The sequence below is a fragment of the Mesocricetus auratus genome, unplaced genomic scaffold (assembly GCF_017639785.1).
Source record: "Mesocricetus auratus isolate SY011 unplaced genomic scaffold, BCM_Maur_2.0 Super-Scaffold_100676, whole genome shotgun sequence".
Lineage (NCBI taxonomy): Eukaryota > Metazoa > Chordata > Mammalia > Rodentia > Cricetidae > Mesocricetus > Mesocricetus auratus.
Genome location: NW_024429266.1, coordinates 21,412,999 through 21,439,066, shown reverse-complemented (window position 1 = coordinate 21,439,066; position 26,068 = coordinate 21,412,999). Strand labels below are relative to the sequence as shown.

The window sequence follows — 26,068 nt, the reverse complement described above, 5'->3', positions numbered from 1 at the left end:
TTCGAGTTTTCCCAGTTAGCTTTCTCTGGATTTTGTTTGTGAATCCAAATGTTAGTTCCCAGCTGTTGTTCCAGCGCCATACCATGCCAAGGCAACATACCAGGAACACAGTATACCCCACGACTTAATTACACACTGCACTGCTTCATTAAGTCTTAACCTAAATATGGGTGTCATTCCAATAAATGGTTCTCATATAGTAGAGATAATACTAAGCCTTCGTACAATATTTTAAAGGCCAAACATTGAAGGAGTAAATCCCAGAAAGGAGAACCATATGAGGGACAGTCAATTCTGAAAAACAAAACAAAACAAAACAAAGCCTCCTCTCAAACCCTTGCCTCCCTGAACAGGACACAAGCTAAGGAGAAATTCTAGCCTGGCCAAGGTGTAGGTGAAAGACGGGAGAGCATCAAGCAGATATTCCAAGTGTTATCACCCAGACGACGGGAAAACACTGGAAACGGCATAGATGCAGCTTAACACAATGAAGTAATCAAAACGAACGCGATTGGAAACCTGTTTGACTATACAAACCACATTCTTAAAAGGGACTGTGCTTCGCAGGACTTTGATACTGCAAAGGGTCTCGTGGATCCAATGTATGAATGCAGATAACAAAGTCTTGCCGAAACAATCAAATCATTGCCCCCAAAGCAGCTTTTCCATAGTAATGTAAAACAACCAACATTAAAACAAAAGGCAGGCCTCCCGTTCTTCACTCAGACCACGCTCCCTCCTTCTGTGCTAGGTTCAGGCAGGACATCTCTGTTATTCTGTGTCGTCACGTGCAGGATGGGTGGCTGTTCGCCAAATCTACGCACCTGCAGTGTGACAGTGGAAGGGAGCTCGGCCTTGAAAACTTGGTCTGACCTCGGCTGCATCATAGGTAGGAATCATCGTGGTGCCGCGTGTTTGAGGAAGTGTGAAATTGTCTAAGCTGTAGATACAGGCAGGGGTAAGTACCTTCACTTACTGAATAGTCGCTGCCCATTTCCCACTAATTTGGTTACAGAAAGAGACAGGGTCTTGACATTAAAGAGTTGAGTTTTTAAAAGTGATTATCCCTCTTTAGCATAGCAGGAAGACTGATCAAAGATAGAAAGGATATTTAAAAAAAGAAAAGCTAGTCTCCCCGTCGGGGAATCGAACCCCGGTCTCCCGCGTGACAGGCGGGGATACTCACCACTATACTAACGAGGACAACCGCGAGAGCAGTGAGGAAGTGGCTGCTCAAGAAAGGCATTTTTAAGTGATTCCCTCGCTCCTAGAACTTAGTAAAATTTTATTTTATCTAGATCGGGATTCTAACAAAGACAATGTGGAAAATTCATGTACCTGCCAATTTCTAAGAGCCAGATTCAACAGTAGAAACAGGTTCCTCGTTAGTATCAGTGGATCACAAAACAAAACAAAAGACACGGAAGTCGAAAAGGGGTTGAAGGGAGAAAGGAGGAACCACAAGAGAGGGAAATAAAAGAGGACGGACACGAGGTGAACTTAAACAAGTCATTGTCTATGTGTAAAATGATGAAAGAACACATTTAACAATAAAAAACTCGATAAGTTTAACAAATCCTATTAATCATTTAATAAATCCCCAGACATCCAAAATATTATTTCGACATGTAATCAATACAAAAAATTAGATTATAAATTTCTTAGTCTTCAAAGTCTGGAATGTATTTTACACTCAAAGTTTAATAGGAAGAACAAATAGTACTATATAGATGTCATAAATAAAAAATAAAAAATACACACGTCTTTTCCTTGCTTCCAAGGTCTTCAGTAGTCGAAATGAGCAGCCGTTTAGATTTTTTTCCACTTAGTTAAGCTCCATTGATTACTTATTTCGATTAATTCAATTAAAATAAAAATTGTAAATACGATTCTTATACGCACGATCCAGTTTCGAAACGCTCAGGAACTCACGCCTACTGTGTGATCCTCTCGAATACCGAAGCCTGTATGAGATTCTAACAAGAGATCTCAGACTCCAGAAGATTCCCAAAACAGAAAAGGTGAAACACCTTCAATAACCTAATCCGGGCCCAACTTGGCGCTGGTTTCATTCAACGATATAAAATAGAAACCTGTGTGAACTTTGACTTATGCAAGTGGGAAAGAAAACAAAATGCGTTGGCCGGGAATCGAACCCGGGTCAACTGCTTGGAAGGCAGCTATGCTCACCACTATACCACCAACGCACCACGGCTACCGGTTTCCTCTAGCCTCCATAATACAAGTGAAAAAAATCTGTCGACGGCGTTCTAAGTTTGTTTCCTACCAGGTTCGGCTAGGCAATTTAGGAAGGAAGGTGGCAGGTAGGAAATCCTCCCTGGTCTGACTCGGTCCTCTGGACAAGAGGAGCCCGAAAGGTCCTCAGAAGAGATGGAAAGCTTAAAGTGAAGAAAAAGTAGGAGATAGGAAAGACCTGTCACCCACTTTCACTTCTCCTGCTTTGTAACGCATTCCGGAAGAGTTCGCGTTTCTTTGAAGTCATAGGCAAACAAAAGCAAGTGAGAGCTGCTGCAACAGTGTTGATAAGCTTATAAGAAATTATGGAAAGTACTTTCCTGTGTCAGGATGGCCGAGCGGTCTAAGGCGCTGCGTTCAGGTCGCAGTCTCCCCTGGAGGCGTGGGTTCGAATCCCACTTCTGACAGTACTTATTTTTTTCTTTCTGTGAAAAAACCCTAACACCGGCATTTATGGTGTGTGTTTTGGAAAAAAAAGAGGTCATAATCCTAACACAGGCATATATGGTTCATGTTATTGAGAAAAGGGTACTAAGACAAATTCCTTAATCCATTATCTTTTAATTTTAGGAGAGACATACATAACAAAACAGATGTTAGACATGTCAGAAAATTCTTAAAAGAAACATGAGCCAAGCATTAAAAGTAGCATCACCTCTGATTGGTCACACTGACAGACAGATGTACATGTACCCAGTGCATAATGTGATGGCTTGAGTACTTTCATTTCTGTGTTATTCTCCACAAAAGTGTTAATCATGCCAAGAAAAAAGTCAGCGTTCCCCCAGAAGACTCAAGTTATTAAAGGAAAACCACAGCATCAAGGGCAGACTCCCTCTGTACGAGTTATTAGTCAGAGAAGTTCCAGAGGCCATTGTCACCCGACTTGGTTGCCCACCATGCTGTATGTGCTGAAGACACAACATACTACAGCTTCTGGACATAGACAAATAAACCTTGAACTAGCCAGAAGTTTCCTCCCTGGTGGCTAGTGTCCATGTTGTTCAGGCCACAAGAACACACAAGACGCACATGCATACACAATTAAAATAAGCTTTGTTTTCAAAGTGATGTGCCCACTGGCGCAATAATGACATGAAAGTCATGGGGGTGACAACCACTTTTAGATTGGATTTGAGAGGCCTTCTATCAGGAAATGTGTTCTTGGTACTGTAAACCAGGTTAAAGCTCATGACCTAGGGTTTTAAGTCCCTCAGAGGACCTACTACTGTTATTTACTAATGGATGTGTCAAACTGCCTTCTGAGTAATTTGCTTATACACACAGATTAGAACTGCTCTCATCTTCACAGAGATGCTAATGTCTGCAATGGGCAACTGCTAATGCAGAGACTCAAAACTGGTCAAAATACAGAAAGTACACGACTGTGGGGTGTTCAGCCCAAAATTAAACATCTATATCAGCCTCCCAAGATGCAGGGAAGAGGGAGCAGAAAGAATGTGCGAGCTGGAGGACGGGAAGGAGAGCTGTGGAACGTTGTCTTCTGGTCGTGACATGTCTGAGCTCTCATGAACTCACAGCAGCTGTGGGTACCTGAACAAGATCAAGTCGACTACAACGGTCAAGGTTCCCGCAGACTGTGCTAACGGGACTCAGTGAGACAGGATGAAAGGAGAAGACCTGAAGACCGGAGTGGGTGGGTGCCAGGGATGCGGAAGGGAGAAGGAGAAGTAGGAGGAGTAGGAGGAGTCTTCAGAAGGATACATTGTGTGCTTGTAGGAAACTGTCAAAAGATAAATAAAAGCTGTTTAAAAAATAAGAGACATGTGGGTGGCAATAATTAAAATGCCCTCTATAGGTATGTGAAATTGTCTATTTGTTTGTTTGTTTGTTTGTTCGCAGAATCTCACTCTATAGCTCTGGCTGGCCTAGAACTTGCTAGGTAGACCAGGCTGACGTCAAAACCGCAGGATCCTCCCCTCTGCCTCTTGAGTGCTACATGTCCTGTAAAAGAACAAATTTAATAGAAATATTTTTAGATTGGACACTCAGGGCTGGAGACCCGGCTCAGCGGTGAAGAGCACTTGCGCTTGTCCCAGACGACCTAAGTTTGGTTGTTGGTAGTCAGTACCCGTATCAGACAGCTCACTACCAACTGTAATTCCAGCTCTAGGAATCCAGCAGTACCCTTTTCTGGCCTCCGCATAATAAAAATAACATTTTTAAAAATAAAATCACAAATCAAAATTAAGAGATCATTTATAAAATACCTGACCTATCTTTAAAAATGTCAAGCTCATGAAAAACAATGTGAAACTATTACAGAGTGTATATCGTTTAGGAAGCCCGATAAGTCGGTGTAATGTGATATCCGACATCAACCTTCTGAAACAGAAAAAGGACTCATTAGTAGGAAATGTGAAACCTGAATAAAGTCAACAGCTCAATTAGTAGTTTTCCAATGATATTTTTCTGAAGTTTGGTAAGTTGGTTATAGAACATCTTAACATTAGGAGGAGTTGGCTGGCAGAGATATGCAGTAATTTTTCAGGATATCTTTGCAATTCCTCTATTAATGTAAAATTACTGCAAAACAAAACCAAAAAAAAAACCTTTAAAGTAATTGCCTATGAAGAATTGATAGCAGGGCAAGAATTACCCATAGCAGTATTTGATTTCTTAATAATGGGTGTGTATGCTGATTTAATTTGTTTTAGTTGCTTAGAGGAATGAGTAAACATAGTTGTGATTACAATAATCAAGGTCAAGCTGTGAGAGCGGAGGAAACCCCAAGCGATTGACGTCCTGAGTGAATGTGTGCGGTTGACATGAATGCAGCCTTCCTCTGGCCTGAGCATGGATGTTGACCGTGTGTGCAGACAAGGCCCACCATAACTCTCTCCCCCTGGATGTTTAAGGCCTGAGACTGCTCCCTATAGAGACTGCTGCTAGTGAGATTTAGCTAAGTCTGCCTCCTCATTAAGCTGTACCAATGACCTCACTCACTGTTTAACTGTACATAACAAACACATGGAGCTACCCAGGTGCTGTGGTTTCTCCATCCTAATCCACTTGACCCTAGCTTTTCTAAGTGCCCATAGGTTCGTATGTATTTGTCTTTCCTTCATTCCCTTGTTGCCTCCTGACAGGTCAGTTCCTAAGGCTGTGCAAACACCCTAAGACTGTATCATACAGCCAAAGGGTCTGTAATGGCCAATTATATAAGAAACACTTTTCAAACAAACTAAATGGTCAGCAATGGCCACTTAAAAATAGATGCAGAACTTAATTTGTCAAAATCTTGGTATAGAAAATTAATACTAATATTGGAGGATCTGGGGTGTTTTTACAACAAATATATATGTTTTCCAATATTAAAAGAGAAAGGTATGCTGTTGAATGCTAAGAAGTCTGAAATCCTGCATCATTGTTCCTTTTTGGAAGAACAAGTTGAAGTAGTTAATGTTATAAGTTAAAAAGAAAGGAAGGGGGTTGCTCTATACAATTCTCTTTCTTGGCCTGCCCTCAATGCTTTTTTTTTATTTTTTATTTTATTTATTTTATTTTTTGGTTTTTCGAGACAGGGTTTCTTTGTGGCTTTGGAGGCTGTCCTGGAACCAGCTCTTATAGACCAGGCTGATCTCAAACTCACAAAGATCTGCCTGCCTCTGCCTCCCGAGTGCTGGTATTAAAGGCGTGCGCCACCAACGCCCGGCTCAATGCTTTTTTTTTTTTAAAGTTGCTTTTAATGCAAAGCCAGATTGCAAAGCATGTGAATCAAATTCAGAAACAACACAGTTAAAAATGAAGTCCAGGGACAAATGACTTGTTAGTGTAACCTCCTCTTTACCAGAAAGAGATTACCCAACTCAATACAAAGAAGCATTGCTCCAGGCAAGCTCACGTTCCTTTCTGAGGCTGAAGCATCCCACAGCTCCTGAGACAGAGGTGGAATGGACTGAACAGGCAATGAAACCAGGCAAGCTTATCCTTGTCATTTGCTGAGCTGGACGGTATTTTCCCAGTTTCAGTCACTTGAGAATGGGTCTTTAAGTTGAGCTGTCCCTCTCTGTTCTTGTAATAATTATATGGCCTTGAACAACCTGTTTGACCTCTTTGTACTTTAGAATATTCATCTTTACTCTCTGAGAAGCAGATGGGGGGGGGAGAGGGGGGAGCAGGAGGAGAAGCGGAAGGGGGAACTGGGATTTGAATGTAAAAAATAAGTTAATAAAAAAGATTAAAAAAGAATATCCATCTTTAAATAAGAGGAGAGCAAGATGGCTCAGAACATAAACCTGGTGACCCAAGTTCTATCTTAAACGCTACCTAAAGGTGGAAGTCGAGAACCAACTCCATCAAATTGTCCTCTGACTTCCACACTTGTGCCCACGGTACTTGCTACTGGATTGGTTGGGTGTCCCAAATATCCTAACTAGTAACAACTTATGCTTGTCAGCAGTGTGCTAAATGTCTAACACTCTTCTCCACCTCTTACATCTCCTGATCCCTCAAACAATACAGAGAAGTGCTACTGCCATATTCCCGCTATGTGGAAGGGGATTTTGAAGTGTGGAGAGTTTAATTTGCACAGTAGTTTATGGAGGAGCTGGAACACTAAGCAGACTGGTATGTTGATGTTACTATCCTCCTACTCCGCTCCTAACCTCATCCGAAACCAGAGACCATGCTCTTTCTCTCACAGAGACAGGACCACCCTAAGTTTTTTTTGTTTGTTTGTTTTTGTTTTTCGAGACAGGGTTTCTCTGTATTGTTTTGGAGGCTGTCCTGGAACTCACTCTGTAGACCAGGCTGGCCTCGAACTCACAGAGATCCGCCTGCCTCTGCCTCCCCAGTGCTGGGATTAAAGGCGGGCGCCACCAATGCCCCGCCCACCCGAAGTTTGATTACCTCCCCAGACCAACTCTCTCCTACCTACAGACTTAGGCGGTCTTACTCCAAAAGAACAATTAAATGACCTGATTAAACTAAGCATGTGAGTGGGCCCAGCCCGGTGACCCATGCCTTTAATCCAAGCTCTGGAGAAGGCAGGAGGATCTATGTGAGTTAGAGACAAGCCTGGTTTATACGGTGAGTTCTAGGCCAGTCAAGGAATCATAGTGAAACCCTATCTCAAAAAACACCAAAGCAAGCAAACAAACAAACAAACCAAACAATAATGTAAACTATTTATTAGTGCAGTAATGCTGACAAACTAAATTTCCAGCATATAATTTTACCTTAGGGTCCCATATGAAAATCATATCTGAGTCAGGCATTGGTGGCATATGCCTTTAATCCCAGCACTCGGGAGGCAGAGGCAGGCGGATCTCTGTAAGTTCGAGGCCAGCCTGGTCTACAGAGCAAGTTTCAGGACAGCCTCCAAAACAATACAGAGAAACCCTGTCTCAAAAAAACCAAAAAGAAAAAAAAATAAGTAAAAATACAAACTAATTTTAAAGAAAGATATCTTGTATATAGTCTTGTTGATTTCCTTCACAACCTCCTTCAACATTTGCTTCTGCTGCAAAAATGCTTCTGAAAACTTGTCACATGCCATCTGTATTAGCTCCACATATGTCGTGGACTGGTGTTTGTAGGGCTGCAGATCAAGCCCCGGGTCCGCTACTGCGTGGGGGAGTATGAATAAGGGAAAGGCTAGCGATAGACGTTAAAGGAAAGATGGAGACATAAAATAGTGTCAGGAAAGCAGTTTCAGTCAATACTGAATGCGCCTCAGTTTATTCATACACCAACCAAAGGTGGGACAATGGCAGAAGACTTCTATTGTCGTGTATAAAGGGCAGATAGCAATTACTTCCTTTAGTCCTAAAGACACTCCTTAGCTGCACCCACTGCTCGGCCATCAGGCCATCACAGCTGCTTGTATCATCTAGCCTTCAGGGTGAGAGTAAACTCGCCTGAGCCCAAGTCTGTTGTTATTTAGATAGGAGTCATTCACCACCGAGGCCAGGGCATCCTGTAGCCCTTAAGCTAATGTCTTAGAGACCATAGGAGTGATTTGAGCTCTCTGAACTCAAGGCAAGATGGAATGGACTTCCTTATACGGTCCTAACAAAAACTGAGCCTGATCATGTACTTAACTGGTTGGAATAAAAACAAAGTAGGATTTTTTAAAAAGTTTATTAGATCTACAACTATATTGCACATAAAAATTCAATTCATGCAACTGCAAGTTAAATGAAATATAGATGAAGACAGTGGCAAAATGCCACACAAACGGTCATGATGAAGTAGCTTTTGGGTTTTTGTTGTTGTTGTTTTTAATGGGAGAAGTGGATTTGTCTATTTGTTTGTTTTTTGAAACATGGTCCCTCTACATAGTCCTGGCTGTCCTAGAACTCGCTATGTAGACCAGGATGGCCTTGAACTCAGAGATTAAATGCTGGGATAAAAGGTGTGCACCATCACATCCCTCAAGAAGTGGATTTAAAAAACAAATTAAACAACACAGACCTCAATTATAGAACATAATGAGAAAAAAGCTCCCAGCTTTCAGGGCAAGATACCCCTGTTCACCTCTGAAGGATTATAGAAGAGTCTAGAAGACCCTTAAGTCCTGCCCTTATAGACATAGATGACACATCATGACAGGGCATTCAATCAACTTCCTCAGTTATGGGGCCAGTACTAGGCGTCTCCTGGCAAGCTTGAGCTCCACTATGGCTTCCCCTAGGAGCACCAGACCCCGCCTAAAACCTGCAGAAGATGGGGCAGCAGGTCTGCTCCCGAGCCCTCTGGTGATATGCTCCTTGCCTGCTAACTCGTTGTGCTCTGCCAGGCAGGATTTCCTGACACTCGTCTAGTCCTTTGCATCTGTCCTCTTCTGAAATCTGTCCCTCTGGACCCCACCCTCAGCTTCGTGAACCACCCTCTCCACCTCCTCCTCGCTGAGCTGGCCCCTGTCACTGGTGATCTTGTTAGCCTTGCGTGACTCCTGCCAGCGGCTGTCGCACTTTAGATATCTTTGGCGTCCATGTCAACGTTTCCTTTGATCTGGGGGACTCCACGTGGAGCAGGAGGAATGCTGAGAGCTGCCCAGCGGGTTGCTGCTCCTCACCCTCATTCACCTGCATCAGGCTGGTTGGCGGAGTAGTGAAGGCTTGGGTCTGGTTAGTAGGGATAGTGGCACTCCATCGGATTAATGTGGCCATCATTTCACCGTCTCCAGCCCCAGGGACGAAGGGGACACACCCAGCAGAAGATCCTGCACCTTCTTGGATTTGTCTACCATCCACACAGCCACCTGCACAGCAGGCCCACGGGCCACAGTCTCATTCGGTTGATGTTCTTGTTACAGATTCTTGACGTTGAAGAAGTCTTACAGACGCTTCTCCACCTTAGCGATACGAGTAGAATCACCCACTAAGATGACCTCATGGGTTTGGGCCTTGACCATCTTGGCATGGCTCAGGGTCATCTCCACGGGCTCCAGGGGGGTGCAGAAAAGAAGTCTGAACATGAACATGTTACATGAGTAATGGACGTGTGGAAGCCCACACCTTCGCACAAGAAGTTGATTTTCAAGGTACCATTTCCCCCTAGGGACGGACAGACATGGCTTCTTCTTTCTTTTTTTTGTGTGTGTTTTTTGTTTTGTTTTGTTTTGTTTTGTTTTTGTTTTTGTTTTTCGAGACAGGGTTTCTCTGTATTGTTTTGGAGGCTGTCCTGGAACTCGCTCTGTAGACCAGGCTGGCCTCGAACTCACAGAGATCGAGACCGGCTTCTTGCACTCAGGTTGGAAGAGGACTTCGATGCTCGAGGTGGCGGGAGTTGGTAGTGCTCAACGCTGCCGTCCTTTCGCTGTCTCTCAAGCCAGACTAGCTGGGATGGGTCAGTTTCAGCGCCACCGGCTTCTTATCCGGAGTAGAAGCCCTGTCTCCTCCTTCCCTCGCTGGCGAGAACCTTCCTGCACCTTCTGCTCCCATCCAAGCCTTCGGACCCAGCCACGACCACCGGCCGCGCTGACTCCCGCAGAAAATTTGGACCCAGATGCCCGGAGAGGCGAGAATAGAGTGGCTGGACCCCATCCCTCTCCCCGCTCCCCCACTCAACTGCCCCACCCAACCCAACCCACCCCAACACCCCTCCCCCCCGCTTCAGAAAGCCCTGCGCGTGTTACCACGCAAACAAAACCATAGTTTCTAAAATGTAAATAGTGGTTCGGGGCTTGTCTTAAAAGAATGAATGCTTGAAACACGGAGGTCGACTTTTGGAAATTAATCCAGCACCTAACAAGTTTAACTAGAAATAGAGATACAGAGAAATACGAGTACTGAAAAGATCTTTCCCAGTTGGGCATTGGTGGTTCAGTGGTAGAATTCTCGCCTGCCACGCGGGAGGCCCGGGTTCGATTCCCGGCCAATGCACATTAGTAATTTTTGTGGTCTTTCAACGTTTACTTCCATTTCTTCAGCCTTCCTCTTGAACTCAGGGTCCTTTCGATTTGACTCCTATTTTTCACCCGTTTACCTTTGAGGATTCGGGAACCAACCTCACCAAACCCTGGGAACGCTACACATAGGAAAGCCTGCATTTCTCTCCTGTGTTTTGATACTAAAGTTCATCTCCCAAAGAAGCATCGCCTTCAGGGGGTTTTGGAAAGACTGTATTTTATTTATTTGTGAGCCCGTTTTTTTTTGTTTTTGTTTTTGTTTTTTTTCCCTTAGGCGGAAGTGACTCCAGGATTCAGATGTAGAATAAATTGCTGTAGTATCAGTCCAGTCCTTCATCTTATGCCCTAACACAGTGGTTCTCAACCTTCCTAATGCTGCAGCCCTTTAATACAGTTCCTGATGCTGTGGTGACCCCAACTACAACATTATTTTCGTTGCTACTTCATAACTGTAATTTCGCTGCTGTTATGAATCGTAATGTAAATATTTGATAGACTAGAAATCGGATATGTGACCCCTGGGCAAGGGTCCTTCACACCCCTCCCCCAAGAGGGTCATGGCCCACAGGTTGAGAACCACTGTCCTAAAGACCAAAGTGAATTCATTGGGCTGTGAAATTACATTACTTTCTACTATCTGAGGTTCTGAAAATTGAGTCTTTTTTATCGTGTCCCATTTTCTTTAATTCAGAACATTCCATTTTGACTGTCTGATGTTGGACTTATATTGAAATTCAAACTCAAAAATGCCCTTGAAGAAGAGGCTGGATCTCTCTCTCTCTCTCCTCTCTCTGTGTCTCTCTCTCTCTCTCTCTCTCTCTCTCTCTCTCTCTCTCTCTCTCTCTCTCTCTCTCTCTCTCTGTCTCTCTGTCTCTCTGTCTCTCTGTCTCTCTGTCTCTCTGTCTCTCTCTCTCTCTCTCTCACACACACACACCATGTCACCAGGGAATACAAACCTGGGTCTCACAATGCAGTCTAGGGGTCTTGATTGATTTCATTTTCTCTGCCAGTTAAAGAATTAAAAGGCAAGAAAAATCTCAGCTCAACAGGTGATAGTGGAGAAACCTGGAATACCACAGACAGGGTCACACACACACACACACACACACACACACACACACACACACACGCACGCATGCACACACACACACGCACGCACGCACGCACGAATGCACATGCACACACACCTCAGAAGACACACAGGACAAGCCTCTGCATAGCAGGGAGGGATGGGGGCGGGGATGGGATGGAACTGGACGTGACTCAGAAAGCCCAGCCTCTTCTAGAGAATCAGATTTTCCTTTTGCAAGTTCATTAGAAGTTGAAGGAAATCCACAGAGGAGGCCCACTGCAAATCCCAGAATCTGTCAGGAGGGTGGGCATGGAGAAATCGTGCCTTTTGATGTCAGCAATGGAGGTCTGCACGCAGCTATAAAAGGCTGGAGGTCTTCAAGAAAACAGTAAGAAAGACAAGTGACACAGACAAGCACACTTAGCATTCTGGTCAGCATCTTAGGAGAACATAAAAGAGGGGAAAGGACCAGGCATGCTGCCCATGCCTTAATCCCAGCACTTGGTAGGCAGAGGCAGGCGGATCTCTGTGAGTTCATAGGCCAGCCTGGTCTACAGAGTGAGTTCCAGGACAATCAGGGCTATTTGTCTCAAGAAGAAGGAGGAGGAAGGGGAGGAAAGAAATATAATGAAAGGAAGGAAGGAAGGAAAGAAGGAAGGAAGGAAGGAAGGAAGGAAGGAAGGAAGGAACTGGTGGAGGAGGAAAGTCACACACTAAACAAGCAAGCATACATACACTGATTAATAAGTAAAAAAGAAGAGATTCAGGAATGTGGTAGAGGAATAAGGTTATACTATTGAATAATCAAAGATCCCCTAATGATGACAGTTGAGTAAAAACTTAAGGACATTATCTTAGTCTATTTTCTGTTGCTACAGTAAAGCGTAAGAGTCTAGGGTCTTTATTTTTTTAAAAAAGGTTTATTTAGTTCACAGTTACAGAGAATTTAGTTCAAGAGCAAGTAAGGGCACTGTTGAGACAAAGACCAGCTAAGCTGCAGGGTGACTAAGCTATTCCTCCTGGAAAGCATCAACCCACGCATTGGTGGAGGCATCAGTCATCCCTGATGATCTGAATGCCTCCCATTGGTTCCTCCCAGCACCACTGCACTGAGGAACAAGCCTCAGGCTGAGTTTTGCTTGGAACAATTCTTAAACAGGGGGCAAGTGCGCAGTGAAACAGGATGTGGGCCTCTGTAGGCCAGGACATCCCTGAAACAGAAGATGGCGGTATATGAAGCATAGGTGCTGTGAAGGAAGAGCAAACTGAGCAAGAATGAACCAGGAGAAGTGGAAGGAATGAGATCAGGGAGACAAGATCGCATGGTACCATCTTATAGAACAACGAAAGCCATTAGATTTCCTTCTAAGTACAAGGGAAAGGTTTTTAATTATTTTGAGTAAAGAAGTCACAAAAAAGGCGGGCGGTGGTGGTGCACGCCTTTAATCCCAGCACTCGGGAGGCAGAGACAGGCAGATCTCTGTGAGTTCAAGGCTGGACCAACAGCCTCCAAACCAATACAGAGAAACCCTGTCTCGTAAAACCAAAAACAAAACAAAAGTCACAAAAAAGAGATCCTTACCCCAGATTGATTTTTGTTTTTATTGCTAGAGGTCAAACCTGGGACATCATGTAAACTGAGTAACAGTTCTGCCACCAATTCTCAGCCTTTTTTCCCCTTCCTTTCTTGTTGAAAAATAAAAAGTACATATAAATTTCTTTGTGTTGTGTGTGCGTGTGGAGAGAGAAGCTGCACCTGTCACGGTGGAGTGTGGGGGTCAGAGGACAGCTTTCAGGAATTTGTTCTCTTCTTCTGTCATGTGGGTTCCAAGGATCGAACTCTGCAACGGTTGCCCTTTCCTGGTGAGCCATCTAAGCACACACCTACACACTCCCTACCCAGCCTACTTTTCTTGAAATAGGATCTTACTTAGTTACCCAGTCTAGCCTTACACTCACTCTGCCTCCCAGGCAGGCCTTGAACTTCCGATCCTCTGGCCGCAACCTCCGATGCAGCTGCAATTGCAGGACCACGCAATAGGCCTGGCTCTAAGCTGCTTTCAAAGAAAACTGTAAGAGAAGCATCAGTGCGGCTGGAAAGATGCGGCTGCGGCTGCCGTATGATGCGACGTCATTTGTCCCGAGGAGCCTGACACTTTCTGACTGACAGGGTTTTTCTCCACTTCTCCACTGGGGCTTGAAGATTTCTCTGTACGTAGAAATAAAGGCCCGTGTCCACTGCAAACAGGAGGCACATCACTAGGCAGAAAGCAGCATGGTACCAAAGCAGAGAGGTGAAGGGTGTAGTTGAGGGACCTGGTGGCAGAGCCGGAAGAATCGGAAGAAATGAGCCATTAAGACAGAAATTCAGGCCGGGCGTTGGTGGCACACGCCTTTAATCCCAGCACTCGGGAGGCAGAGGCAGGCGGATCTCTGTGAGTTCGAGGCCAGCCTGGTCTACAAAGTGAGTTCCAGGACAGCCTCCAAAGCCACAGAGAAACCCTGTCTCGAAAAACCAAGACAGAAATTCAGAATAAACTGTGAGGTCCCTAGTGCAAAGTCATCACACCAAATATTTAAAGTAAGGGCAAGAGCTTATAAATAAGTCGGGAAGCCTTCGATGGACTTTTATCTCTCAACAGTCCCCATATGTTGCTAAATCTGCATTTCTATAGGGTGGCCATGCCACATCTGTATGAGATACAAGAAGTTAAACTTCAGCTCTTAGGAATGCCTAGGAACTTAGAGAACCTATGTACCAATGACAAGGCTCTGTTTCACTGCTGCCCAATAGCCTTGTCACCTAACACCTGCAAGTGAGGAGCTCTGGGCTGAGCCCCCTTGCATCACTTGGCAAGGCCTCCACAGCTCTGCTCTGCCTCCATGCCCAGTTTTGCTGCTGTGGTGTTCCTAGATCTCCACGTGGGGCTAGACAACTTTAGCCTCTGTCTATCTCCTCTTCTCCCTTCCAACATCTTCACTGAGTCCCCATACCTTGGACAGTGATGGTCACAGGCCTTGATGAGTGTTGTGCCTGTCCTAGACGGGCTGTGCAGTGATAATCACCACTGTGGCTGTGATTTGCTTTGGCGATGGAGATGTTGCTAATGAAATGATTATATCTTATAGACTTTCCATTATGGTAGAATGTGACCTTGCTCATGAATTTGTTCCTCCAGCTGTGGCACCGCAACACGATGGTTTCCCCCTTCCTCAAACACCAGTTGAGGGGTCTGGAGCAGCAGCCAGTCTGAAAGATGGAAAGAAAATTTACTTAATAAATAAATATTCAAAACATAACCTCCATGGCTTATAAACAATATACATTTACTTCTCACATTTTTGAAGACTGTGAAATCCAAAGCAAGAGGCCAGAAAGGTTTATATCCGATGAGAGTCTACTTCCTAAATTGAGGCTTATTATCAGAATTCTCGGGAGATCTCCATAATCAGAACTTCAGTCTCATGACTTAGTCACCTCCCAAAAGGACTACCTCCTAATACAACCCCCCCCCCCCCCGGGCGGTACAGCTGCAATATCTCAGTCTTGGAACTTGAACACCCTGAGTAGACTCTTCCACCCACATAAAAAAATGAAAGCATATGACCCTTTGGGGAAATTTAGGAGTTTGTGACCCTGAAGCTCAGGCTGGCCAAAACTCATTATGTGACAAAGGCTAGCCTCAAACTTTCAGCAAGCAGCAAGCCTCCTGCCTCAGTTGGTATTACACACAGGTAGGAGCTATCATGCCCCATCAAGGTAAGATCTATTTGTTTGTTTTGTTTTTGAGATCTGTCAGGATTCACTATAGTAGCCCTGGCTGTCCTAGAACTCACTCTGTAGACCAGGCTGGCCTGGAACTCACAGAGATCCATCTGACTGCATCTGCCTCTCTGTGTGGCGATTAAAGGTGTGAACCACCTTTACTCTCACGTAGCCCAGTCTGGCTTCCAATTCATTGTGTAGCTCTGGCATGGGGACCTTAAAGAACCATTTTATTTTATCTTATTTTGTTTTGAGACGGTCTCACTGATGTGGCCCTGGTTGATCTCATTTACCGACATACACCTACCTATGCCCCCAGAGTACTGGGATTGAATGCATTTGCAACCATTCTCAGCCCTAAAGTACTGTTTTTAAAATCACCTCCTTGGTGTTAACCAAGAGAATCTAAAACACTAGGTACTTACATGTGCCATCTTCAGGGCTTAGGTTTCAAGATAGATATGACGTAAACTACAAACATACTCATATTTTCAGATTTTAGAGTGGCGTAGGAATAGTGTCCAAGGGCATTTTCTTTATAAACGCTGGTAAACTGAGCATTGTGACATATTCATACACACCCAAATCAGATGATTGACTCCTTAAATTAAAGCCATCCCATGATGACGCAAGGGAATAGTATTCAGCTATAAGAATGAATCCTATTTGTGACAACATGCATTGAACTAGAAGTCATTATGCTAAGTGAGTTAAGCCAGACATAGAAAGATGAGTATGCAATATCACACATATGAAAGTATTGAAAATAGTCAACCTCATAGAAGTTGGGAGTAGAACAGTAGTTAGCAGAGGCTGGGAGGAAACGAGGAGAGTGGGGTGGGGGTGAGGTTGACCAGCAGATAGTGATTTATAGCCAGATAGGAGCAAGGCATTTTGAGATGCTACTGTATAGTAAGATATCTATAGAAAATGACGCTGTGCTGTGTCTTTCTTTCATTCTTTCTTTCTTTTTTTTTTTTTCCGAGACAGGGTTTCTCTGTGGCTTTGGAGGCTGTCCTGGAACTCGATCTGTAGACCAGGCTGGCCTCGAACTCACAGAGATCCACCTGCCTCTGCCTCCTGAGTGCTGGAATTAAAGGCATGTGCCACTAACACTGGCTGTACTGTATATTTCAAAGGGGGGAAACAGAAATAAGGATTTTCAATATTTATACTATAAAGAAATGATAAATACTTGAGGTGATAAATATGCCTAATCCAATTTAAGAACTGAATAATATATACACATAACAAAATGTCACATGCTATACAGCAAACAAAGAAATTAGTTTCAAAATTTAAAAACGACTCTACAGGCTTTCATCTCGTTCAGGGATGAAAGCCGTCACTGACACAGCCTGTCCTTTCTACACGTTTGACACAGTTCCTTTCCCTTCCCTTCTGGCCTCGTTTTCCACCTTTCGGTTCTTCTCTGGGAGGTTTCACCTCCCGTTTCCTCATACTTGTCAAGCCTGCTCTTTCCTTTGCTGGTCTACTTGCCTACAGCCTCCACGCTTCCCCCCTCACAGAAGTGATGTTTATCAAGCAGGGACTTCCTTCTGTTTCTCTAGAAGCAGCCTTCCTGTGATCTTGAACCTGTTGCTCAACCAGGACTGAGTCAGATAACAGCTGTCCCCTCAACACAGTACTAAACAGAGCGGGTGAAGAGGGAAATGTGTGGATAAATGACTTTCTATAAGGCTCTCAGTGATGCTTCCCAGAAACCAGGCCACCCTCTTTCTTGTAAACTGCTGTCCTGTAAGCAGATTCCCCGGGCCTGGTATCCCAAATCCTCCCAGGCCTGTGTCTACTAACCGGAAATCACTCCCAGTTGCACAGGGTCGCTGAGGCTGGTTTGCCCCATTCGGCACTGGTATTCTCCACTGTCATTGTCCGAGGCTTTAAACGTGTAGCTGGGCTGGACCTGGCTCCAGAGGGAATTCCCATTGTGGAGCCACTGGGTGGAATCGTTCCCAGGGCTGTGGGTCCCTTCACACTTCAGAGTTACCCTGTCTTCCTTCAGCACCTGGATCCATGGGGGCTCAAGCTTCACCACGGCCTTCGGGAGATCTGCTGGATTTCAGAGAGAGAACACAAAGAAACCTCAACAGGTAAACTTTGAGAGACTGTGGATTTCAAAGGGGAGCCCAGGAGCCAGAGAGTCCCTGTCATTGATCCAGTAAAGATCTAGGAATGATGACTCACAACTGTAGTCTATCAATGGAAAGGATGAAGCATTTAAGAGCTGACTGTGAAACATAATAATTCAGTCAAGACCACTTGTGGGCAACTTAGCAAGTCCGTTTCAAAATAAGTTTTTAAAAGGCTAGGGTTGTAACTCAATGATAGAAGTTTATGTAGCACACCCCAGGTCCTGGGGTCAATCTCTAGACCATTAAAATAATTATGTACTTGCAATGGCCCCTTTCCCTTGGAATGCTAGGCAATCCAATCAGAATCTTAGCAAGTATTATACTCCAGGCCCTGTTTTGAGAGAACTACCCAATCTGAACCCAAGTCTGCAGGCCCTGCTATAAGAGAACTACCCAATCTGAACCCAAGTCTGCAGGCCCTGCTATGAGAGAACTACCCAATCTGAACCCAAGCCTGATGCTTGGTAAAACAGACATTTCCCTTCAAAGTACGTGCCACATTTTATAGTAAGGAAGTAATACTGTGAAAACAAGGGAAGCACACACTTACCAGTCTGCCTGTCTGCAAGAGCTGTAAATAGGAAGAGACAGGGTCAGTGTGGCGCGGCAACAGATGAAAGCGAATAGAATCATGCATAAGGAAAGTCAGGATGGGCTTGGAGCCTCTTCCCCACCTCAAGAGTCTGTTTCTACCTCTCGTACCCTCCCCACCTCATCGTGCCAAGGGGTCTGCACAGCTGCAAAGCAAGTGTGAACGTTTGATGCAGGCGGACTTTTCAGGAACTGTAAAGGCACCCCCGGATTCTGAACTTAAAAACATTAAAGCAGTAAGGAGTTAGAATCTCGTTTTGTTGTTGTTGAGACAGGGGAACCGCAATGGAACTCTGGCCAACTTGGAACTCACTGTGTTGACCAGATTAACCACTTGCCTCTGCCTCCTAATCGCTAAGACTATGGCATGGATCACTACACCCAGCTCTAGAACCCTGTTTTTTGTCAGGGTTCCCACGAAGCCAGGTTGGCCTAGAGTTGGAACTTACTGTAGCTGAGGCTATCCTTGAACTCCTGGTTCCCATCACCACCACACAAGTTCTGGGATCACGAGCAGGAAACACCAGACCTTCTAGCCCAGGCCTGCTCCTCTGTCCTGGTCTCTGGAGTCAACACTCTAGGAGAGGCTGACATTGCTCTATTTCAGAATGACCCTTACTCACCAAACAGCAGCAAAATTGTCAGTGGTTGAAGCAGCCATTGGCTTCCAGAATGTACATTCTGAAACATCTGTGTCTCCAGACTCATTCAAGAGCTGGGTCAGAGTCTCATGGGGTTTAGGAGATGATCTAAGAAAAGAGGAAGGAAATGGAGTCATGTTCTTGTGTAACCTTCTAAAGTCAGCAGACTCTGGTTCTGCTAACTTAACAATCACTGGGTACACAAGATGTGCAGTCTGCTTGACAGATATAACCTTCTTCATGTAGCCCTTGTTATACCCTTGGGGAAACCCCAAGTTACTGTTTACTAGTGAGGAAACTGAGGGAAAACACTAGAAAGCAGAGGAGGGAGTCTCCGTTTAGTGTCTGGGGCCTTGGTTTTTGGGTTGCTTTCATGAGTTCCTATGCTGCCTCACAGGCCAATGCAGAAGTCCTAAGGGGGCTTTGGAAAAGGAATTTTGATCCAGGTGAGATAAAGACCTTATAAACAGGTTATTGAAAGACTTATTAGAAAGAAAACAACAAGAATAATTATCTGAAGAAAGCAGTCTAAGAATGTCCCTATACTATATGCAAGAGTCTGACCTTGCCCTCCACACATGTAAGAAAGTTGTTAAGAGTTTTTGTCTTGTTTTTTGAGACACTGACTCTCTAAGTATTCCTGATTGACATGGAACTCACTATACAGACCAGGCTGACCTTGAACTCACAGAGATCAGCCTGTCTGTGCCACCTGACTGCTAGGATTAAAGGCATGTAACACTATGCCCAGAGCAAAAACAAAGTTTTCAAGTATAAAGAATAAATTTGTTAATAAAGAAATTGTAATAGCATAAATGCTATTCAAAAGAGGAAATCGGAAACGGTCAAGATGGCTCAGTCGGTAAAGGCACTTACCGCTAGGCCTGATGACCAGAGTTCCACCTCTGAAACCTACATGATAGTTGGAAAGAACTGTTTTTCTCTGTTCTCTGAACACAAACACACACACATGCACGCGCACACATGCGCGCACACACGCACACTCACACACAATTAAACAAATATTTTTAAAAACATATTTTTGTAATGAGCATTCTTTCCACCATCCTGGTCTCAGAGCCGTGTCAGTCCCAAATGAACACACAGGATGCTATATTAATTATGAAGCTGCTGGCCGGGTGGTGGTGGCGCACACCTTTAATCCCAGCACTCGGGAGGCAGAGGCAGGAGGATCTCTGTGAGTTCGAGGCCTGGCTGGACCGACAGCCTCCAAAACAATACAGAGAAACCCTGTCTCATAAACCAAAAAAAAAAAATCATGAAGCTGCTGGTCATTTGTTATGGTTTCTTAATGGCTACCTCTGATTTAATTATTAACCCATAATTACTAATATATATTTTTATATGGTCTTATCTTATGGAGGACGCAGTCTCCCGGGATCACATAGTGACTCTCCACTCTTGACTACATTTCCCAGAATCCTCCTCAACTCCTAGTCCCACCTATCTTTCTTCCCTATTGGCCAACAGTGCTTTATTTATCAGTCAAGAAGACAACATGTACACAGAAGGACTTCCCCCATCACTTTTTTTTTGGTGTATATACTCATCATCTACATTCTTCTGACACCAAATATGTGTATATGGGCTGGGGGAAGTAGTTTCCATGCCAAACAATTATCTAACACCATCTACAATTCCTACAATTTCAACTCAGTTCTGAAATACTCTACTTGGAATTAACATGACTGTTTCACACAGCAGACAGAACGAAAGTCAAGAAACTTGAGCATGCCTGTATAGTTGTCATGTGAGTTAACAAAATTTTCTGTGGGAGATATTGGCTGTTTGGTGATGTTTTCTGGAACTGTGCCTTCCATTTGTCTTGTCTCAGGCTGGTCCCCCATTTTTTATAACTTTTGTCAGAATGTTTCAGTATTTCACACTTCCAATGTGGGGCTTGAACTTCCACATAGGACTTGAGAAAGCTGGAAGAAAAAGAAGAAGAAGTAGAAGAAGAAGAAGAAGAAGAAGAAGAAGAAGAAGAAGAAGAAGAAGAAGAAGAAGAAGAAGAAGAAGAAGAAGAAGAAGAAGAAGAAGAAGAAGAGGAGGAGGAGGAGGAGGAGGAGGAGGAGGAGGAGGAGGAGGGGGGGGGAGGAGGAGGAGGAGGAGGAGGAGGAGGAGGAGAGAAAAAAAGGATATGGCTCCTTTAAGAGGCTCTGCCATACAGGTATGCTAAGTAGAAACAGCATGTTAAGTAAATCTTTCCTTCCTCTGAATGCCACAGTACAGGGGCACCAACTTCCTAGAGTTGGGGTGGTGGACTACAGCTCCCATTTGAACACAGCTCTCAATCAGGCTCATGGGGCATAAAGCTTGGCTTTCATTGACCTTAATAAGGAGGAGTCAGCCACCAGGGCAAAGCCTGTGAAGTTTGGCTCATAAGGCTAGAGACACACAGTAAAGACTAGTCCAGACAGAAAAAAAAAATTATAACAGGTGATGTTACAGTGTGTTTTAAAATGTGCGTAGACTTAGGAAAGAAAAGAAAATAGGTATAGACAATCATCAAAAAGAAGTGACAGTTTATAAAAAATAAAGTCTGTAAAGCAAGAGTAAAGTAATACAAAAGAAAAAGCCACGTAAAGAAGGGAAGTGCACAGGAAGTCTGGATTCTGCATGGGTTGTGCTAACTTTGAGTTTCTTGAATGCTGATGAAAGAACAGCAGCTGCTGAAAGAGGTGAAAAGAACTGCTGGATTAAACAAAACGCTTCATGGATGCCTTAATTTTAAAATGGAAGTCAGGAAATGTATCGTGTTGGGGAAGGGGTTATGCTGTTGTTTTCACAGGCAACAAAAAGAAGTTGTGGAATCCTTTCAAGGTTAATAGATATAAGGTTTAATCAGGAGAGACATCCTGAAAATCTTGGCTACAGACATAAATAAACTACAAAGCAGGTTATGTATATTTTACCTGCTGAAGCATAAAACAAAAAAAATTGTTTTGTTGACTTGTGTACAACGCACAGCCCATACTTGTGTCAATGCAGATGTGCATGTTACCTTTGGAAGTTTTCAGAGCAAGGAGATGGGACACCAGTAAAAACAGATGGTCCATGTGATCCAGCCTCTTAGAGTGTCTCTGTTACAGTTCCCTCAGAGTTCTGCATCCAGAACAGCTTCAAGGCTGCTGGTTGACATGGTCCAGCCTTACAGACTATTCTAGCCAGGACTGCAGATAAACCTTATGTTTTCCCATTGCACAGAGACTGAAACACAAATATTATAGCTAATTTTCTTAGACCTTGACCATTATCTTAATTTTCTCAGGTTCCCTAAAGATGTTGTCATCCACAGAGAACAGGAAACAGTCTAGAGAACACAATGTCCACATTTCTAAGAGGTGGGGTGGTTTGTTTATGACCATTCAATATTTGTCATCATTTAGGGGGACTATAGGAATATAGGATAAAAATACAGCTATTAACATCAAATATGGATATGATATATTGATACAAATTTAAAGTTATTTTTTGTTATACTGTATGTATATTTCTACTATTGGGAGTATTGTGCTTATGCAGCTCATTAAAATGTAATGTATAATTAAGAAATGCAGGTTAGTAGTTAGTCATCTATAATGATCAAAGTTGCAGTCATATTAGGTATGTTTTCAAGATCATACAGAGATATGTTTTAGATAGACAGGTGATCTTAAAACACTTCAGAGATCTACAGAATATGACATTTAACATGTTTAGTAATCTAAAGATATTCATGACAGTAAGACATGTCTGCTCCTGGCAGCACCAATTTACTTCAGAAATGACAATCGGCAAAAAAGAACCTCCAAATGGAGTTTGCTTTCACTGTGGCAAAGCTAGGTGTTTGGGCAAGAAACAGACTGCGCCTTAACTGCTGACAGTATGCTGAACAAATTGGACAAGCAGGACACAAAGGCTGTCAAACTCCACCCAAAAAAGTAGGGCAATCCTTCAAAATTTCTGCTTCATAGAGAAGTCAGCCACATCTTCCAGGCCTGTAGGCCAAAGATGGATACATCAACACTGCAGAGGAGGAACCTTGGGTGACTGAACAGGCAGCGAGATGTCTGTTCTTCTAGAAGTGGCTTGTACTGCACTTCCTGTTTTCTCTGGTAATATTGTATTCTTCTGTGGACTTTAATGGAGTTGAAGACTTGATAAAGTTTTCTTTAGTTATTATAGAAGGTAAACTAGGTACAGAGCTTTGGACTCACCAAGATAGGATAGATAACAGAGCATTTTCTTTGATTTTGCCAAAATACAAATGGACTGGTTATTGTAAACAGAATTCTTACATGATAATTGTTCTTATTATATATAGTCTTACTTTGTTAAAGTTAAAACCTTTCTTTTTATTTAGACAAAAAGGGGAAGTGTTGTGGAATATGATTTTAATTATGTAAAGATGTGTTACATCTGTTTAGGCTGTGGAATAGTACTTTAACTGTGTAAAGGAGTATTACATTTGTTCATGCAGTATTTGCTTAATTATGTAAAGATGTGTTGCTTGCCGGACGTTGGTGGCCCACGCCTTTAATCCCAGCTCCCGGGAGGCAGAGGCAGGTGGATCTCCGCAAGTTCCAGGCCAGTCTGGTCTCCGTAGTGAGTTCCAGGACAGCCTCCAAAGCCACAGGGAAACCCTGTCTTGTAAAACTAAAAAAGGAAAAAAAAAAAAAAAAGATGTGTTGCTGTTTCACCTTGCCTGCCTAAGGCACCTGACTGGTCTAATAAAAATCTGAATGGCCAATACCTAGGCAGAAGAGGGATAGTTGGGGCAGGTGGGCAGAAAGAAGAAATAGGAGGAGGTATCTAGGCTCAAGGGAGGAGAGAAGAAGGACTGAAGAGAACCAGGGAGAAAGAGGGACATGCCCGGGGTCAGAAGCCAGGCAGCTGCCAGGCAGCCACACATGGAGCTAAGACTGGGCTGGTTTAACCCACAGAAACAGTTGACCTGAACAAGGAGGAGCTCTTGGACTCCAGATTGATGGCTGTGTGGAAAACATGGGACTGACACAGACTCCCTGAATGTGGGTGTCAATGAGGAGGCCTAGGTAATCTGTGGGGCCTTGGGTAATATTTATCCCTGGTGTACAAATAGACTTTGAGTGCCCATGCCACAATGTGGGATGCTCTCTCAGCCTATACTCTTGAAGGAGGACATAGATCCTGGATGATATGACAGACTCTGGAGATCCACCATGGACGGCCTCACCCTCCCTGGGGATCAGAGTGGAGATTGGGTGGGGGACTGGGGGAGCCTGGGGGGAGGGATGGGGAGGATGGGAGGGAGAAGGAACTGTAATTGATATGTGAAATAAGCTTGTTTCTAACTTAATTTTTTTTTAAAAAGGAAGGAAAAAAAACCCCACTTTTCTTCCTCGCACAATCAAATCTCTATAGGCTCCACATACCTCAGGAGTCTCCAGGCAAGAATGTTCAATTTGCCCCCAATTTTTATTAACTGTGAAGAGATAATAAGAGACTTTCTCATTATACTAACCACAATTTTTTAATATATGTGTGTCTGTGTGTAGGTACATGCATATGAGTACAGGTGCCTGGAGGTCCAGAAGGGAGTGTTGGATCTCTTGAAACTGGAGTTGTGATTCTCAATTGTACTGGGAGCTGAACTCTGAGAGCAGTAAGTGTTATGAAGGCCTGACTCATCTCCTTTTTTTTTTTTTTTTTTTTTTTTTTTGGTTTTTGGTTTTTCGAGACAGGGTTTCTCTGTATTGTTTTGGAGACTGTCATGGAACTCGCTTTGTAGACCAGGCTGGCCTCGAACTCACAGAGATCCGCCTGCCTCTGCCTCCCGAGTGCTGGGATTAAAGGCCTGTGCCACCAACGCGCCCGGCCTGAGTCATCTCTTTAGCCCAAAGGCATTGGTAGTTTTAACCCTTTAAGCCCTCTTCCAAAATGGTACAAAAACTGTAAAATTTGTATACTTAAAAATAAATCTTTGGTGGTTCTACTTACCTAAATCATAACACATTTCATCTAGTCTGCACGCTACTCTGGCACAGGACAGAATCGTCTCCCATGAAGTGCTAAAAGTCCGTCCCGCCCCCTCCACTCCCTCAGCTTCTCCCTTCCATCCTTAAAGGTACAGTCTGTTCTCAACACCTCATGAGAAAGGATGTTCCTAACACGCAAAAAGGGCCGGGCATTGGTGGTGCACGCCTTTAATCCCAGCACTCGGGAGGCAGAGGCAGGCGGATCTCTGTGAGTTCGAGACCAGCCTGGACTACCAAGCGAGTTCCAGGACAGCCTCCAAAGCCACAGAAAAACTCTGTCTCGAAAAAAACCAAAAAAAAAAAAAAAAAAAAAAAAAAACACAAAAAGGTTCCAAAACCTTTGGTGGTTTCACTTTGCTTTCAAAGTAAAAGCTAAAACTCTCACAGTCTGTGTGATCTGGCCTCCGATTTCTTTTCTGACTGTTGCTCATTGCCATTTTGACAAAGATTTCACTTGGAAAGTCATCATAATATTGTAGGAATACAACACTTTTAGGCTGGGGCCCACTGTATGCTCTGCCTACAAGATTCAGGCCGGCTGCCCCGGTGCCCTGGAGTACAGACTCAAACACTCCTGGACACAAAAACCCCTAAAGGTCCAACTTCCTCCATGTACCTTAGGAATTGCCCTTAACGCACCATTCAACCTGACACCACGCAAGGCCTCGCAGGTGTCGCACCAGCCTATTTTGCTGACATGGGTGAGACCCTCAGGCACTTACCTCTCACAGCCGCTCTGAAAGGCTCGATGGGGCAGGGGTAAGCCACCCGGTGGTCTCACAAGCAGGGGACGATCGTTCTGGCCTGGTACGGAGGCTTTTGCGTTTCCGTGCGGAAGTCGCCTTTAGGGGTTGGTAGGCCTAAGTGGCCTGTCACATTGAGAAGAGCATTACGGAACTGCCTAACTTATCCTCCTCCTTAGTATAGTGGTGAGCATCCCCGCCTGTCACGTGGGAGACCGGGGTTCGATTCCCCGACGGGGAGACACGGCGTCCTTTTTGGATAGCCAGACCAGCGGCCATGGGGGCGCTGGCCCCTGGCCCGACTCCCCTACCGCGCGGGCCTGCGTCCGGGTGGTGATCTGCCGGTTTGGAGCAGCCTCGCGTGCTACCCTGGGCCCTGCGGCCCTCGTGGCGTGACCCGGGCCGTTGGGGTGCGCCGGGTGGCTGGGGTCAGGAGGCGAGAGCGTGCC

At 44.3% G+C, this 26,068-nt stretch overlaps 1 protein-coding gene, 1 long non-coding RNA gene and 4 other non-coding genes across 6 annotated transcripts; 3 read left to right on the top strand and 3 right to left on the bottom strand.

The window, feature by feature from the left end:
* Positions 1-809: 809 nt before the first annotated feature.
* On the top strand, positions 810-10,430 carry LOC121136957. Its single transcript, XR_005874145.1, has 3 exons — positions 810-958; positions 9,539-9,766; positions 9,976-10,430. It is a non-coding gene; the product is annotated as an uncharacterized LOC121136957 (long non-coding RNA).
* Trnad-guc lies at positions 1,132-1,203 on the bottom strand. Its single transcript has one exon. It is a non-coding gene; the product is annotated as a tRNA-Asp (tRNA).
* On the bottom strand, positions 2,136-2,207 carry Trnag-ucc. The gene has a single exon. It is a non-coding gene; the product is annotated as a tRNA-Gly (tRNA).
* Trnal-cag lies at positions 2,581-2,663 on the top strand. Its single transcript has one exon. It is a non-coding gene; the product is annotated as a tRNA-Leu (tRNA).
* A 106-nt stretch (positions 10,431-10,536) lies between the features above and the next one.
* Trnag-gcc lies at positions 10,537-10,607 on the top strand. The gene has a single exon. It is a non-coding gene; the product is annotated as a tRNA-Gly (tRNA).
* A 1,998-nt stretch (positions 10,608-12,605) lies between these two features.
* LOC101831114 (low affinity immunoglobulin gamma Fc region receptor III) lies at positions 12,606-25,966 on the bottom strand. Its single transcript, XM_040738340.1, is given in 8 exon segments — positions 12,606-14,021; positions 14,700-14,913; positions 14,915-14,955; positions 17,287-17,541; positions 18,175-18,195; positions 18,839-18,964; positions 24,274-24,323; positions 25,599-25,966. Coding segments are annotated over 6 exon segments (801 nt in total). The 5' UTR covers positions 18,924-18,964; positions 24,274-24,323; positions 25,599-25,966; the 3' UTR covers positions 12,606-13,836.
* Between the last annotated feature and the right edge of the window lie 102 nt (positions 25,967-26,068).